We start from the raw sequence: 18,224 nt of genomic DNA on the forward strand, positions 1-18,224 counted from the left end.
CTAACCTTATACATCCAACAACAGACCCAGCTAGAGCAGCATTCCCATCGTGTTTCTAGGCACCTGATAAATGTAATGTTAGTGAAGTCCAAAATTTACAATCCTTTCAACTCCAAAAAACACCTGTGAAAATACATGGGTCTGTTTTTCTTTAGCAGCTAGCTAGTTGCTAACTTTAGACAGCTCACACAGGTGTTGTCACAAATGTCTGATTAGGCCTCTCAGGACCGAGGTGGGAGTGTGTGCTAACTCTCCTGGTAGTTTTTTTCTTGCACCTGTTACTGACTATTTACAACATTATCATTGTAATTACTTTCTAGCAGTATGTGCTGTTTTTTCCTTAAATATTTAAGTCTTTATCATGGACATATAGGCAACTACATTCCCAAGTGTAGGCTACAATTATTTTGAGTATTTTCATTTTATGTTACTTTATAGTTCTACTCATTCAGACCATACAAAACTTAAATCAACTAAGTTACAATTATATATTATAAGCTACCCCAGCAGTATTTAAAAGAGCTGAAACTAACTCCATCTTTACTTTCTGCAATATTAGTGATGCACACATTAATGCATCACTAATTATAATCCAATAATATATGTATTTTTTTTTAAACTTTTGAATAATATAATACGTATGTACTTTTAATCAAGCAAGATTTCTTACACTTTGGGCTATGATAACTTGTGAACTAGAAAATCATCAACAAATTAGTCCAATAATGTAAATAATCATAGTTGCAGACCATGTTGCAGACCTACACAAAAGTTTTTTTTTTTTTTATTTATAAATAATTGCTCCATCTCAACCAACTAGCCTACAAAAGTCACAGGGGGTATTGTTTTGCATTACAGCAGTACTTTTACTTTTAATACTTTAAGTATGTGTTCCTGATTATACGCAGGACTTATAGGCAGTTTGTGAGGGTAGAGTATCTTTATCATGTGACTGTGATATTGCTACTTTTACATAAATATATATAAAATATCTTAATACCTTTCCTTCCACCCTTCTTAAATGTCAAAAGAAAATTATTTTAATGATTATTGTGCGTGTGTACTGTGTTACCCAAAAAATCTCCTGTATTATAAATTCCAATATCCACTCTTTGAAGATCCCATACATATTTAACTGCAGTACAGACACATATTCCACACAAATGACATGCAACACGGTGATTATATAAACCACCACGTATCTAAAAAGAAAAAGAAAGATTCAAATTGAAAACCTGTCCCCTCTTGAATAGATTTTTGTGCCAGCTAAGCCAACCTCGACACCCCCGGCAGACACACACACATAGTACGGACCTAGTACGGTTGTTGGAGCGATGACGCTCCAGTCAAATGGTTTATTTTAGCTCCGGCATTTTTCCTGCTGCTTTTACATTTTAACCCCCCGATGTAGATTATAACACACCTTGTGTTGTTTTTTTTTACCCTAGCTACCTTTTTTATATCAGCTGATCTCGGATGCTTTTTTCCCCTCCTCCATATTTTCCGCTCCTTAGATGTATTTTGTGTCCCTTGTTTCCTCCAGGAACCCATGTCTGTGTGCATCCCGCCTCCCTGCGCTCTCAATAGATGGTGCAACTCAAAATGTCCAAATCGCCCGTAGACCCACTGTCTGCTGTGGAAACAGGCTCTCAATCGCACTATTTTCAGGTAAATGCACCACACGTTTGACTCCTTTATTTACACATCTAACGAGGGAAGTGCGGGTGGGGGAAATGTTGAGCTAGTGTCTTGCTACTTGTTGTTGAAATTGATGCGTCGCGATTTGGCAGCGAGCTACTTTTTGAAATATATTTATTTATTTGTTTTACCTCCGCCTTCACTGAAACTGCAGATTGATGCTTGATCGGTGAAAAGCCAGTGGGTACGATCCTCAAGTAGGATCGCATATGGTTATTATGCCTCTCATACATAAACACACACACAGGATAAAACAATCCTTACATGTTGATACATGTGATGGTTAAGTCTGATCAGGCCTTTTAATTATTTTTATTATTATTATTTATTTCAATACATGTATTTACACTAATATAGGAAACCAGCACATATCAGTAACATGAATAGCCTATATGTTTTAATGTATTGGTGTAAAGGCACAGGCAGACCATGACTCTGACTCACCTGTAGCCTAAATCTACAGGGCCTGTCAACACTCTCACTGCAACATCCACGCTGTCTTATTAATGGTTTATGTCACCAGAGGCCTAGGAAAAACCGGTCTCCTCTGTGCAGCTAGATTAATCTGGTCCTGAATTATATGTGGTATTGGCAAAGCTACAGCTGATTTCACACAATTTCCTCTAAAATGTAGGCTTTTATTTTGTAAAATATTACAAGAAAAAGCCTTAAGAATCAGCATAATGCAAGCTGTTATCATGCTATCTTTCTATGTATCTTTTCTTACTCTTTCCCCCTTGTGTGTCTCTTTCATCGCAGCTGCCCAGGAAGTTGCCTAAACGCAAGAGCCGCTTCAAACGCTCAGATGGCAGCACGTCTTCTGACACAACATCCAGCTTTGTCAAACGGCAGGTAAAACAAAAGCTCCCGGAGCCATTTGTTGGCTTTCTTCTTCCTTATTTATGCATGCATTGTAGGCTACATCATGCAGTGGTACATCACAGTCACAGGCTGATTATCACACTGGTTTGTCAGTGGGAGGGAAGAGCTGTAGCTTCTATGGAAAATGTAGGTCATGTTGTACTCTAAAGTCTGAATAAACCTGTAAGCGTCGAAGATGCTTTTTCAACCGGTCAGGTGTCTCTGCATTGTTTTGTTGGTATTGGTGCAGCGCCTATTTTTTTCTCTGATTTAAACTATTGCTGAAGAATCAAGGATCTTTTTTTGGACTCACAATAGTTACAAAAAGACATGTGTAGGTCTGTATTTATTATCCTGTTATACAATACATGATTTTTTTTTTTCTGCTCTGCATTTTTATCCAAAGAGCTGCCTCCTTAGTTTCAGTTGAATTTTTTTGCCCAGTAGAGAGCAGCAAAATGCTTGAAAAATGGCAGTGAGCTACATCAAAATCTCAACACGTGTGGAAGAGTCAGATAGAGATTTGATGGTATTTAAGACAAAACTCTAACTGATTTCTGAGCCTTATGATGTAACTGCAGGGCTGTTGTGAATCATACCCAGGGGCGTCGGACTGGGGGGAAAAAGGAGACTGAGTATCAAGGCCCTCATGTGAGGAGGGCCCAAAAATATGCTGGAATGAATAGCTGTAGATGGGGGGAGGGGCCCATAGGAAATGCCTCTCTACAGGAACCAGAATTTTGTGCTACGCCCCTGATCATACCCTCTGATCTTGATCAAGACAGTTCGAATGCACCTCTATGTGTTTGTTTCTGAAGATTTGATTTGATTTGGGTGCCAGGGTTTTAGTGTCACAGAGTCTAGCAGAGGGGAAAACTTGATCCCCGTACAAATTAGGTTGTGAGGAATCAAGACATTTCACCGGCCCACGGAAGGACTGTGCATGTAGACCTCATCCCAAACTACTGCTAGATCCCCGAGGTTCACAAGCCTTGACACATCAAAGAGGGGAAGTCAGGAGCTTGGAAGGAATCAAATATCCTTCCTCAAAAGGAGCCAGATGTACTTATGACAGAAACCACAAGACTCTATATACCTGCAGGCTTTTACAATGTCTGAAGAATATGTCTCAAGTATCCACTGAGTCTGGATCATTTCATCCAGAGCTGAAACGATTAGAGCTGAATAGGACAGAATAAATTAGAATAGAATAGAATAAAACTTTATTGTTCACCACTGTGGAATATTGTCTTTGGCCCATCTGACAGTTCATTAAAACATGTCAGCTAAATGATTAATGTCATTTATCCAAAGCGACTTACAACTGCTATATATGTCAGAGGTCGCACACCTGTACACACGCACACACACACACACACACAACACCACACATCACAACACACACACAGTCACATAACAAGATTGACAGTATGATGTAATTGATTAATCAATTAGTTGATAGACAGAAAATGAATCGGCAACTATTTAGAACTATTTTGACTACTTTTAATTTTGATTATTAATAATTTTAGGTCATTTTACAAGTAAAAATATAAAACGCTTCTCAATTTGCCGACTTGTGATTTACTGTAATGGAAAGAGTCCATTTTTGTTGACCAAACATTTAATCGATTTTTTTAAGAAAGTAATTATCAGATTAATGGATAATGAAATAGTTGTTAGTTGCAGCGTTTAAACTAGGGATGCACCAACACCGATATCGGATATCAGGCCGAAAGTGACTTAAGTAGCTGCATTGGCTATCGTGACAATGGGGCTGATCTATTCCATTTTTTATGATTATTTTATTAATAATAAATCTATATCTATGCAATAATTTACTACATTTTGTTTTACAATTTTAGGAAAGCAATAAGTTAAGCCTGATGTTGGCCTACACACAGAATGATTCCAGTCACTTCCACATAGTGAGGCATAAAGCTTATTAATTAAACACTGGTATCAGACCGGTACTCGGTATCGGCCGATACTCAAAGCTCAGGTATCAGTACCGGGACAGAAATAGTCGGATCGGTGCATCCCCAGTTTAACCCTGCTTTAGTCTGGACTTAATCAACTAAACCCTAGACTAAAAATCTTAAAACGTTGTCGTTAATAAAGAAGTTGAAGTACCTCTTCATTAAGAAAAGTCATGCTGAAACAATTTGTTGATAAATTCATTTTCCCCAAATTTGTATTGTTGATTATGGATTAATCATTCAAAGTGAGAATGTGTAACTTTTAATAAAAAATAATAATTCAATCCTCCTCTCACAAATAAAAAGGTAAACTCATAAGTTCTATTCAGCACACTCAGATGTTCATCAAAGGCCTAATGTGGGATCTCCTTATTGCTCGTTTATTTCACTTTATAGATGAAGCAGTTATTGGCCATTTTATTGATAATGAAAATAATTTGTTTATTGTTTTGTCCACTGCAACCAATGATTATTTTAATAACTATTATTTTCATCTTCTTGATTAAATGTTGTGTGGAAAAGTCGTGGAAAACGGCCATCACAACTTCCCAAACCCCAAAGGGACGTCCTTGAATAGTTTGTTTTTTGTGGCCAACTCTCCCAAACCAGAAAATAATTAATTTACTATATATTTTACATATATGATACAAATTCTCATATTTGAGAAGCTATAACCAGCGAATATTTGACAATTTTGCTTAAAAAATGACTCAAAACTAAGTTGTTGTAACTTAAATCAAAATGCAGTTGAAAAGGAAGTAGTTGAAACACTTTATAATCAAAATAAAGTTCCACATTAAAAATCACTCATCAGATTTTTAAGGACTGGAGGCATGATATTTCTTTTCTTACCAGAACAAGTCGTTGCAAGCATTATGGAAAATACCTCAGTTTCATGCTTACTGTATCACCATTAGTGTGATAGAATGTGGAGCAGTCTAACTGAGAGATGTTAGTGAGAAGGAGGAGGGAAAAAAGGGCTGAGCAGACATCTTCTTCAGGCGGGGACATTAGTTATCCTGATCGGGGGGCTTAATGACAATCTCCAGATTTCCTGAGAATATTGCACGGCTTAAAATATTCATAAAGCTCATTTTGAGGGCCTCGGGCAATGTGATGTGTGGGTTCATTGTTCACACAAGCACCTTTCAGTTTCTTTTCAATCATTATACCTTCTCTCTCTGCACGCACAACAGGCACCCTGCACCCCAAAGGTGATATGATAAAGTGTTTCATGCAGAAGGAGTAGATTTGTGATAGGGGTGGGGTGTCTATGGAGGAGCAGTGGAGTATGACTCATTTCTGCAGCAGGATACAATAAGCAGTATGCTGCCATAAGTGTAGATATATGCACTATATGTAGGACACGAGTGGTTGAAACAGGTGGACAGATCTTGATCTGTGTGTTGTGATTATATCAGCTTTTCTTTTCTTTTCCACCTGTGCATGTTAAATTGGACTTAATGACCAGGAATGGAATGCCAGTTTAGAGAGGGGGTTTGATCAAGTGACGCAAAAAGCTGCGTTGGTTGTTGTGTGTGTGTGTGTGTGTGTGTGTGTGTGTGTGGATGGGATGAGGTGGGGTAAGAATAGAAAAGAGGTGTTGCCGGCTCCAGTGCAGGTCGTCCCTGGTTAGGGGATGGGACACAGTACGCTCTGTCTGCATTTTCCAGCATGTAGTGTATAGAGAGAGGGAGGGACGGACAGCAGCATCACCACATTAACTGAGTAAGTACAAATGACTCTCGACACAGTCAGCTCCTTCTTCGCCCCTTCTGAAACTCCTTCTCCTCCCGTCTCCCTCCTTCATCTCTTTGTAGCATTTCCATCGTATTGTTGCCGCTCCTCTCTGTGTTTTTTCTTTGTCTTCTTCGCCTCCCCCTTTTCAGAAACGCTTTTGTTTCTTTCATTTCTTTAGCTGCTTTACTTTCTGGTTGCCATAATCCTGTGTGTGCGCTCTTCACAGTTCCTCGCTGACTCTCCTGTTTGACCAATTTGACATACAGTACGCCTGATCTCGACTTTGATATTGATGTAACCACAGAGTGATTTATTGCATTGTGTATCAGAGAGCTCTGTGCATGTGTAACTTGCTGACATTGAATTATGACCGCACAGTTAATCGAACACCTTTTGAAATGGAATATTTGGCGACTGGATTTCCAAATCACTGGAGCTTGCGGGGTTTTTTTGTGTTTCAGCCTCCTGAATAATGTATTCTGCTGTTGTGCAGAATCTCCTTCCTGCAAATAAGGCCAGATGAGTTTGGTTTTAGCATTAGCATGCACATGATTTCAAATAACATACTGTGTTGTGCATTTTAAATCCATTTAATACGAATAATTTATATTCAACATGCAGGCAGATAGATTTTTGAGTTGTGTTTTTCCTTCTATTTAGTTACCCATTGTTGTTGACCATGCTAGCATTGTAGCTCAAGGCATGGCAACATTGATCTGTCGGTCAGTTCACCAATTTGGTCCAGACTGAAATATCTTAACTATATGATGTTCTGTACAGACATTTAAGACCCCAAGACAATGAATTGTGGTAACTTTGGTGATATGCAATTGTTCATTCAGGGGCATCATCAGGTCAAACGTTCAATTTCTCCAATACTTTAGGTTTATGACTAATGCTAAACAATGCTAAACTAGTACATGGTAAACAGTATACCTGTTAAACATTGGCATTAGTATTGTCATTGTGAGCAAATTAGCATCCATAGCATTCATTAATTTAGCTTGAAGCACCAGTGTGCCTGAAGAGGCCAGTATGCTTCAACAGAACTTCTGGTTGGACTGTTGAACATCTTCAACCAGTTAGTCTGTTTGTATAGTCTCACATTGCCAGCCCTATCTCTACAGCACTGGAGCAAGGTCTGGCTACACAACACATACATTCCATGTTAGGAGTTTGAATTTTTTAAACCAGTCAAAATTGTTTTGAACGGTGGCTCTACACAATGGTCTCGGGAAGGAACTTGTTTTGGTGGAACATTTGCACCCCACAAAAGAAAACGCCACATACAATATTAAATGTTCACACATAGCAAATACACTGTTCACACAATACAGCAACGGGAGCTATTTAAATAAGCATTAATTAGGATACATGGTTAAACGTAATTTGCTCTTACCAGTGTATCGTCGTGTGTATTTTGTCCATAGCAAATCTCCATCAATCTGTCCCTAAATGTCCCAGTTAGATAGTAAATGCCGTAAACATATTGCATATTTTCTTCAAAACTTGGGAAGGGAACTGAGTTTGACACTGGACAGTTTTGTTGTGGATTCAGACTAGGGTTTGTAAGACGTCTACTCGGTACTGTTAGGAAGATAGTAGATTGGTTATTGATTCATCAGTGTTATTTGCTGATATTTAAAAAAAACAGATGTACTGTATGGACAAACTTCTGGCTAATAAGGCTCTAGTTAATTATTTATATATGACAATGACAGAAATGGCAATAAGTGTCTGGAGTCTTCCATAGTTTAACATTACCTAGAACTGGTGTGGCCCTTGACCAACAAGCACTTTGTAGGCTGAGCTGTGCTTTTATTTAAACTTTTTGTTTATAAAGCAGACGCACTCCAGTTTTTTCTGTCTTTTAAATTATCTAAGTTGTCTAGAAAGACGTGCTGGCACTACAAACTAGAGGACTTAAAAACAGTAATCTCCATGTAATGCTGCATGACTGTCAGACCTAACTTTAGTGAGCTTAAAGCAAGTGAATGACAACAAATCACCCCAACCCTGTCAGTCCAGTAGGGCTTACTGTAAATATCCAATAAGCAATTTTTGGACTATAACAATTGGAGGTACTAACATATATAACTGAGTAGTTAAAGTTATAAATAAAAGGTTTTGAAAAACAATATTGATGTGAACTAATGTAACTTAAAGTGGTGATAATCAATACATTTATATTAAGAATGGATGAATTTACTGTGCAATGAGAAAGGGAGAGAGTTATCACCCGAATCTGCAACTTTACAAAGCATTCCAGCTTCTTTCAGCTCACTGTATTGGCTTTCCACCTCCTAATTTTACTGTTGGTTTTACTGGTTTCCAGCTAAAAAAAAAGCCCTGATGAACCGGTTGTACATTACCTGTTCAGCACCAAACAACAGACAGACACAGTTAGTGGCTCACTGGTGAACATAGTGGAGCATTTAGCAGCTAGAAAGCCAGATATTTCCCTCAGGAGTGGGTGGAGAGCAAACCAGAGCTAAAAGGAGAAAGAATATTGAACTTCTCGACTTGATTCATCAGGTGGACACAAACACCACTCCAAATGAATGCTAATGTTGCTCCGTGACTGCTGGATCTCCACAAACTGTTAAACCACTGAACAATGAATGTAGAAATCCCCTGCTGTTCTGGCCCAGGAGTAAGATGAGTTGGCCTCCTCGAGGACTCGACTAGCTGGATGAAACACTTCCTTGTTGGCCCCTCCCTGTGGAGTTGAGGCCATTAGTGTTGCAGTGTGTAAAGAATAATCACAGAAGCAGAATAGGAAGGAACAGAGTTAAATTTAGCCCGCAGGCGGGGACATTAGCTGTAAAAAAAAAAAAAAAAAACACTGAAAGAAAACTAAACAAGACATCCTCAGACCAGACGATAAAGATGTACTCAAATCATTCCACTCTGCATTTCAGCTCAGCTTCACCTGCAAAATACACTGTTTTCTGTTCAGTTACATTTATGGTAACAATGTTTTGTTTTTGTATTTGACAAGTAGCCAGTGTGCAGCAAAGGTCCACAGCCTCATGTCCAAACATTAATAATGAACAGCAATCACAGCCCAGGCAGCGCTCTGTGTTCTAACATCATGAAACAGCTCTCTGACGTAACGCCTTTCACTTGCACCCACCACCATATTTATTCCACTTTTATGTGTTTGAGCGCGTTCCCAGTGAAGATAGGAAAACCGTCACAGTGAGAAAAATTCTGATTCATGTCTTTATCAGGCTGTAGCGCCGTCCTCTTAATCAGCCAGGTATGCAACTCTCTGACTGCCTCTATCTGTGTGTCTCTGTCTTCCCGTGCCCCCGTCCCCGCCTCCCTCCTGCTGTGTTTTTCCCCTTTTCTTCTATCTGCGATAGCGGATAGATATCTAGGTCTCACTCCACTCCTTCATAGCATTTTATTATGTTCTAATCTCATCTTCCCCTCGAGATAGCCTCGCTTTATCTTGTCGTATAAATCGTTTATTCACTCTCTCGTCTCTCCATCACTCAGTCACTCTCTGTCCTCGTAAACATCCTTCTCTTTTCAGTATATCTTGTGAACGATATTCAACAACCCCCCTTCCACACACACACAACACACACACACACACACACACACACACACACACACACACACACACACACACACACACACACACACACCACACACACCACCAACCACCACCACCACCACACTCTTCTTCTCTGTCTTTCTTTCTATCTTTCCCATTCTTCTTCCTCACCCTCCTTTTCTCTCTCGGTGCTGCTCTGGCGCTGGTGCAGTGTTGCCTTGCAGAGCCTGTGAGTGCTAGAAATCAGATCTAGTTATCTAACATAGACACACACACACACACACACACACACACACACATACACACAGAAAAAAATAAACGAGGAGAGATGTTCGCTTGCCATTTCTCTTGGACTTCAATTATTTTGGATTATATGTATACATTCTGAAGTGCAGAGAAAGCTAAAGGTGTTGGTTGTTTTTCATGTATGGGCACTTCTTTTTTTTGTATTTTGAGCCTTTTGTAGTGCCGGTTGCTAATTGGTCCTCCAGAGGATTCGTTTGTATATGTTGGCAAGATGGATGACCAGGACTAAATTACTGCACTCTGGAGGAGAGGACAACCAAAGTGAAAACTGTATTATGTGCTGTTTCTTTACACCTTGCTTTATGTGCAAGAATATGTTAGTTACCTTTATCTGAGTGTTTTCTAGTCTGTCTCATTCATCACTTTTATCTTTTATTCTTTTTCTTTCTTGTTTGTCTCCTGTCTCTGTCTCTCTCTCTCACTTTCTCTCTCTCTCTGTTGCCACTTGGATTTGTTTTTTGCTGCAGCTGTACTCTTTACTGACAGATTCAGGACTGAATTGCTTCAGAGAAGTCAAATAGATACCAAATATAGGCGAGCTCTCACACAGTAACCACAGTAAACTAGAACACCACTTAATAATCTTCTCTTTTTCATGTTCTTCTCTTTAGAAATCAGAATCATGGTTGCTGTCTTATTCTCTCTATTAATTGAGTATTTGTTTTGGCTACAAAATGCCAAAAGTCCATGGTGTTTTTTTCAAATATTTAGTTTTTTCCTGTTAACTGTCAAAAACCTAAAGATATTTAGGTTACCTTCCTTTGAGACAAATAAAGACGAAATTACTTCACATTTGAGATGCAAGAACCAGTGAAATTCTGCCATTTTTGCTTTCGAAAAGATTTGAACGATTGTAGTCCAGTAAATAACAAATCTATTCAGCTCTACAGCTCATGACCCAGACATTTAAGTAAATAACCACAGGAAAGCACCTCACAGGTCTTAAATAAAAGCCAGCAGCAGCACCTACAAAGCGATCTTCACCACTTTACTTTGTGTAAAATGTCTCTTTGTGTGCTTTGATTTGTCGCTTAAGCATAATGTGCTAGCCATCCCTGGGATGTGTCCTTAAACCTCTTACAATGAAAAATGATAAGCAGCATGTATTTTGCTAATGAGGAGCTGTCCTTGGAGAATAAACATGGGGAACAGAGGATGTATATGTGCTGCACTGTGGGGGATGATGGAATGGATTGGGGCCAAGAAGGAGAGAAGAGGAAGCAGTTGCCTCCTTTGTGCTATATTTGGTCTTCCAGAGGATGGCTGGTGTGGGAGAGCAATGCATTGTGTTGTAGATACATGAATGTGTTCATGAAAACAGACACGTATTTGCATGCACACCTGCACACAAAGACCACAGAAACAGAAAGACAGGTGAAATCATAAACAGCAACAGTAGATCTACCTACCTCATAGTTGTATGCCTCAGTCATCTTCACATGACTAGATGGTCCTAATGTAAGAAATGATTAATTACCGTACAAATAATATTTCCACCTCCGACTCTCTCCTGACAGGGGTCGGCTGATTCGTACACCAGTAGACCGTCGGATTCAGACCTGTCAGCAGAGGAGGACCGCGAGGCGTATCGGCGTGAAGCCGAGCGCCAGGCACAACTGCAGCTCGACAGAGCTAAGGTACGTCACGCAGGGATTTACACTGCTCCAAACTGTAGTGTTTTAACTGTTTTATAAGTCAAAAATACGCAGAAGTCTGGAGTCACATGTAGGCCTCTACTGCTCTAGAAGAACTTCCATACATGTCCTAAACGTATGAAATTTGGAAAATTGTCTCCCGAAATATTTGTTTCCAGATCCCCAAAAGCTGAAAAAAATGTTAGACAAGTTATATATAAACCAGTTACTGCTGTTGATGAACACATCCGGTTGAGTGTTTGCGTCAGTATTATACACTACAGGATAATCCAGTCTCAGTGGCAAAGACCAGTCGAGTTGCTGTGAACTGACTTCTACTCTAAACTTACTATCTGTAAAGAGTTATGAACCAAAGACATCATTTAGTCAAACAAACAATTTGGTCAGCCAAAATGCTGTTATTAGTGTAAACCAAAGGTGGAAAACAAATTGTTTTAATCTCAGATCTTGGCTATAAAGTCCAAGTGCAGATCAACAGGTCCCATGTCAAGTCAGAGTGAATCAAAGTATATGTGTTGTCAGAACTGTTGTCTTTTTAGTTAGGGTCATTTTTCATCTTTGGGCTCAGGGCAGATATCAAGTCAACTCAAATGTCTAAAGTCAACAGATTTGTGACTGAAGTCCAAACCACATGTTTGTACTGCAGTTTCCACCACTGACCAGTGTTTTTTGGTGTTGTTTGTGCAGTCCAAACCTGTAGCGTTTGCAGTAAAGACGAATGTGAGTTACTGCGGAGCTCTGGATGAGGACTGTCCTGTCCAAGGAGCTGCAGTCAATTTTGATGCCAAAGACTTCCTGCACATCAAAGAAGTGGGTGATTACTTGTTACTGGTGATGCACACCTTCATTACATTAAAACAAGATATATGTGACATGGTTCTATTTTGTTTTATTGAACTTAACAGAAGTATAACAATGACTGGTGGATCGGCCGGCTAGTAAAAGAGGGAGCAGACATCACCTTCATCCCCAGCCCTCTACGACTGGAGGCGATGAGACTTAAGCAGGAGCAGAAACAAAGGTCAGTTAATAGTATCAAACATCTCAGAGGACTCATTTCCACAATACAAGTTTGATAATTTAGTGTGTTGTTGTTGCAGGAAAACAGGGGGTAACTCCTCGAGTTTAGGGGACATGGTGACTGGGAGTTGGAGGACCACACCGCCATCTGCAGGTGAATGTAAGTATTACACATCTTTCCCTTATTTATGCTGGAACAAAAGACAACTTTTTCCTCTGCTGTCTTCTTCTTATTTCGTTGATTGATTGTTATTTCCTTGTTTTCACAAGCCAAACAGAAGCAAAAACAGGTAGGTTTTGATACTTTATGATGACAACATCTGCTCATAATACACAGTTTTTGCCTTTTGTTTTGTACTTTGAGGGGTGTTTCGGAGTATCTGCAGTTCTTGAAAGTCTTAAAAAGGTCTTGAATGTTTTTCTTGCCTGCTATAGACAGTAACATTAGTTATATATCTTTTTAACAAGCTATTGGGAGACGTACATATATATATATATATATTACTTCTTATACAGTATATTTCTAAACTACAAGTGTGACGGTGGATTGTGCATGTGCAAGGCTGTTTAACCGTTTTGTGTGGCGTTATTAGGTATTATTATTATTTTATTATTATTACTGCTAGTCACAGCAGCTAGGAAGTTCATTGTAATAATAGGCAAATGTCCATTTAGCCAATAAATGACATACTGTAAATCAGTCGATTAGTTTTTCTGCAACTTATCTGAGTCCAGGTCAAGTTAGTGGATTAATAATATTACTAAGAATCATATACAGCTGGAATGTACTGACATACATGTGATATAAATGTTGATCAATTCGATTCGACAATTAACTTCAGAAATAATTATAGGCCTTATTGCCTCACTGGTTTTCCATCATTTGTTGACTGTTATGACCATGAGAAGGGTATTAAGTGTAATTCTAAGTGGTATTTAAAAGTCCTCAATCTAACTTGATGAACTCTGCCGAAACCCTGATCCATTTTAGTTTTTAGCTTTTCACCACAAACAAACCCAACCCCCATCATTTCTAACACCTGTGCTCTCTGTTCTTCATCCCCCTCCCCTCGTGGTCCCCTATTTCTGGCAGGAACACGTTCCTCCCTACGACGTGGTGCCCTCTATGAGGCCAGTGGTCCTCGTGGGACCATCGCTGAAGGGCTATGAGGTCAGCCTCCCCCCATTTCACCTCCAGCAGACGGAGAATGACTCCCACTGTTTTTGCTGATAAAACTGTTCCTGCAATGCTGCAATTTGTTGTTTGAATCAGAATCAAGGAACCTGAACTAAGGCAGAGATACAGGATACATATAATATATATATATATATATATATATATATATATATATATATTTATTTAAGATTATATATATATAAGTTTTATATGAGGTTATTTTTTGGGCATTTTAGGCCTTTTTTTTAACAGTTGAATACATGACAAGAGAGAGAGAGGGAGGGGAAATGACATGCAGCAAAGGGCTGCAGGTTGGAGTCAAGCCTGCGGCCACGGTGTCTAGGGGTAAACCTCTATGTATGGGTGAGCTAGCCAGGCACTATACTAAATATTTTACTTCTGGGACCTGTTCATCACATTATCCATTAATCTTTAAATTGTACCTATTATTTAACTTATTGTCTTCTTATCTTTGTAAAGGGTGGAGCCTTCAAAGAGGAATGTTTTAATATAAAGCCTTCTCTTTCTCGGGTATATTTTGAGAGAAAATTAATAATGAATACTACAACTTTACATTTGCATACAATTTGCAATTACACTACATTTATGTATTGTTTTTTTTATCCTACAGATCATTTATGATAGATTGTAGAGAGAAAGATTGAGACTAGAAATGATTTCCTGGAAAATGCTTTACTTATTATCTAATCAGACAATTAGGATATTCATTTATTTGATCAGAGATTGATTACAAATGCAGCATACATACATACATACAAAACATGCATTGTGTTTTAAATGGATACTTTAGTACTCTTACTCAAGTAATTTTTGTCATGTCTATTTGTACCGCTTCTCAAGTTCTTGTTTTTATAAAGTAACAATACTTTTGTCTGGTTGTTTTGGTATCCTAACGTTAAATCAATGCAAACCATAATTTATTTTGGAGTTCTGTTTAAAAAGTCTTTCTCTTACCTCTCATCTTCCCATGTAGGTGACGGATATGATGCAGAAAGCTCTTTTTGACTTCCTGAAACACAGATTTGAGGGAAGGTCAGTAAAATGGAATGATTAGAGAATAGTCTCTGTAGATGTGGAATGTTGGGCTCTCAATAAATCTGATCACAGCATATTTTTCCTCTCTATATTTGTGGCAGAATCTCAATCACACGTGTAACTGCTGACCTGTCTTTAGCCAAGAGATCTGTCCTCAACAAAAGACCCATAATGGAGAGATCCAACACTCGCTCCAGCCTAGGTGACTAATGTCAGCATGAAAACTCCGGAAATCTTTGGGAAGAATGAAGCAATGAATTTAACTTAAAAATCTAACGTGTCTTGTCCGTGCAGCGGAGGTTCAGAGTGAGATCGAGAGGATATTTGAACTCGCCAAAACCCTGCAGCTGGTGATTCTGGACGCGGACACCATCAACCATCCCGCACAGCTAGCCAAAACCTCCCTTGCACCCATCATAGTCTATGTGAAAGTTTCCTCACCAAAGGTACAGTAGGTCCCTTCACTTATAAATTTCAGCTGCCTCATCTTCCTCCACCTTGAACGTCATCTTTACCTCTTTTCTGTCAGGTGCTTCAGAGGCTGGTCAAATCCAGGGGAAAGTCTCAGAGCAAGCACCTGAATGTGCAGATGATGGCTGCAGACAAACTCTCTCAGTGCCCACCGGTGAGTCCAGGATGTCTTTCTAGAGCTCTACTGTTTGGTTTAAGTTACAAATATGAAAACATAAATGTACAGTACATTTGCTTCCCTTCCTCGCATCTTAGTCCGTCCAACAAGAATGGGAGAAACGGAGGAAATCATGGGAGGAGAGAGAAAACAAGGAAATGTGTTATAGAGGGATGAGACGTTTCCTCTGGAGCGTCACATCTATTTGTCAGCTGTCTGGGCAGAGTTAGCAATGTTCTGCTCCACAGATTCCGGGAAGGCTGTTTTCATATATCCTCGCTCATAGCTGTTGCCGTGGTCCTGCTCCACGTCCTGCGATGCCCTGTTACATCCTGCTACGCTCTGCGGTGTCCTGCTACACTCTGCTGTGCCTTGTAATGCTGTGCTGTGCCCTGCTATGCCCTGAACTACTACAAATTACTATTTGTAATTACTACTAATTACTATGTCACTGTTCCCTTATCTTTTATTGTGACTGTTATTTCCACCATTCATCTCAACCCCAACCGTCCGTCAGACACCGCCTACCAAGAGCCTGGGTCTGTCCCAGGTTTCTTCCTAAAAGGGAGTTTCTCCTCGCCACTGTCGCACTGTTGCTTGCTCTGGAGGGAACCACTAGAACTGTTGGGTCCTTGTAAATTACCGAGTGTGGTCTAGACCTACTCTATCTGTAAAGTGTCTCGAGATAACTCTTATGTTGTGAATTGATACTATAAATAAAATTGAATTGATATGAATTGAATCACAGCTCCTCGGAAATCCCTCCTTGATGCTCGATCCGCGCTCCTCGGGGTGGAAATAAGGGCTTTAAGAAGGACTTCACAAAGAAGGGACAGAGCAACTTCCGGTCCAACCGAGGACCGAGGAGCTATCACATAAGGGACGTGAGATACCCTACATGTGATCGGACAGGGAATGAGTGGAAATGGGCAGGTTCACCGCTGCAGAGCCGATGAGGGAAGGTAGAAAAGTGTGAGGGCATTTAGTGGAGAGGTAAAGAATGACAATTAACAGGTTAGGGTAGTGGGATTGTGGCTGGAGGGATTGAGGCAGAATGTAACACACATTCATTTTCCCCAGAGAATGAATTATAACAACTTTGATCCGCTGACCTTTTTATCCAGCTTGCTATCTTTCTTTCTGACCAATATGACCTAACTGTCCAGAGAGCGTAACAATTATATGATCTTTACAAACATTATGATAAAAAAATAGACTTATTCCATGGGTATATTTGCCATTACATAATACACTGTTTGTCAAGCTGTACACCTATACAGTGAACTTTTGTACCACACGATGTTGGCAGCTGCTTAAAGTAAAATTATTTCATTCCTCATTTCCTTTTTGTTTATTTGCAGGATATGTTTGATGTCATTTTGGATGAGAACCAGCTGGAAGATGCATGTGAGCATTTGGCTGAATACCTGGAGATCTACTGGCGTGCTACTCATCTTCCAGGCATCACCCCTCTTAACCCCTTATTGGAGCAGAGTCTAATGACCCCGCCTTCTGCCATCTCGAGTCTACAGGTGAGTTTGTCTGAATCTGTTTAAAAAGCACTGTTTTAATGCTGTTTTAAGACAACTCAAGAAGGAATCCTGTTTTGAACATGTTAAATGTTGTCACTGTCTTTACCAGCTCTTCCCATCTCAAAATTCTCACTCCTTTGTTTTGATTTGATTGTCTCTGGTTGTCTTGTCTGTCCTGTCACTCATCCGTGCTTAACATTTTTGCAGTTTTCTGAAACACAGGAATTAATTGAGTGATCGCTTACAAAATGGGGTGAGTAGTAGGGTTTATATATATAAATATTTATATTTGCACTCTGAACCCCAACAATCCCCTCTTACACACCTGTACACAACACAGCGGCTGAGACAGTGAATGAACAGCATTTTCTTCATTCAGATCTCACCACAGAAAAGATTATGTGTTTTTTCTTCATTGCATCCTGCCTCCTTTCCTTTAGTTGATGGTCTCAGGTGAATCACTGCTCCACAAGCTTTCTGGGATGAAATTCACAAAGCAGCTTCAATTTAATACCACAACTGAGAACGTCATGTTATGAAACGTAAACGTTTGTATGAATTGTCAAAATCGGACCATTACTCTCTATTTTCAATTGGGGTTGATCCTTTTCCAAGCATGCTTTGTGAATAATGCCCCCGCTCACAGTGGCGCATAACCTTATCTTGAATGACAATGCTAATTAAAAGCATATGATGTTGATGATGTATCCACTGGAAGGAAATGCAGTTTACACAGCAATGAGCTGAGACCGTAACATCAGCACAGAAACATTTTATGTTCTGGAATACCTTCCTAACCATTCATTCAACTGTTTCACTGGCATTTCTTTTTTTCGTTGTCTGTAGTATTAATCTGTGTACATGCAGACAAAGCACTGTAAACGTACAAGGACTTTGAAGAGACTTTGCCAACACTGCAGCATGCCAGTTATTTGAAGTGATAGTTTGGATTTTTTGAAGAGGGGTTGTATGAGCTACTTATCCATAGTCAGTGTATCACGTACAAG

The 18,224-nt window shown here is 39.5% G+C and overlaps 1 protein-coding gene across 3 annotated transcripts in view; it reads left to right on the forward strand.

Moving 5' to 3' along the window:
• Window positions 1–1,317: 1,317 nt before the first annotated feature.
• cacnb3a (calcium channel, voltage-dependent, beta 3a) overlaps window positions 1,318–18,224 on the forward strand; it is a 36,050-nt gene continuing 19,143 nt past the window's right edge. For 2 of the 3 annotated variants that reach the window (XR_004332680.1, XM_032520491.1), the window contains exons 1-13: window positions 1,318–1,668; window positions 2,458–2,550; window positions 11,667–11,786; window positions 12,492–12,614; window positions 12,710–12,825; window positions 12,905–12,984; window positions 13,095–13,114; window positions 13,918–13,995; window positions 14,996–15,054; window positions 15,159–15,259; window positions 15,352–15,503; window positions 15,587–15,682; window positions 17,047–17,217. Coding sequence is in view for 2 of the 3 variants with exons in the window: in XM_032520491.1 (XP_032376382.1) it covers window positions 1,588–1,668; window positions 2,458–2,550; window positions 11,667–11,786; window positions 12,492–12,614; window positions 12,710–12,825; window positions 12,905–12,984; window positions 13,095–13,114; window positions 13,918–13,995; window positions 14,996–15,054; window positions 15,159–15,259; window positions 15,352–15,503; window positions 15,587–15,682; window positions 17,047–17,217 (1,290 nt within the window). In the remaining variant the exon portion in view is untranslated. Of the gene's footprint in view, window positions 1,669–2,457; window positions 2,551–11,666; window positions 11,787–12,491; window positions 12,615–12,709; window positions 12,826–12,904; window positions 12,985–13,094; window positions 13,115–13,917; window positions 13,996–14,995; window positions 15,055–15,158; window positions 15,260–15,351; window positions 15,504–15,586; window positions 15,683–17,046; window positions 17,218–17,424; window positions 17,471–18,224 lie in introns of all 3 variants that reach the window. The other variant, XM_032520492.1, reaches the window with a different exon arrangement.

Source organism: Etheostoma spectabile, chromosome 7 (genome assembly GCF_008692095.1).
Source record: "Etheostoma spectabile isolate EspeVRDwgs_2016 chromosome 7, UIUC_Espe_1.0, whole genome shotgun sequence".
Taxonomy (NCBI): domain Eukaryota; kingdom Metazoa; phylum Chordata; class Actinopteri; order Perciformes; family Percidae; genus Etheostoma; species Etheostoma spectabile.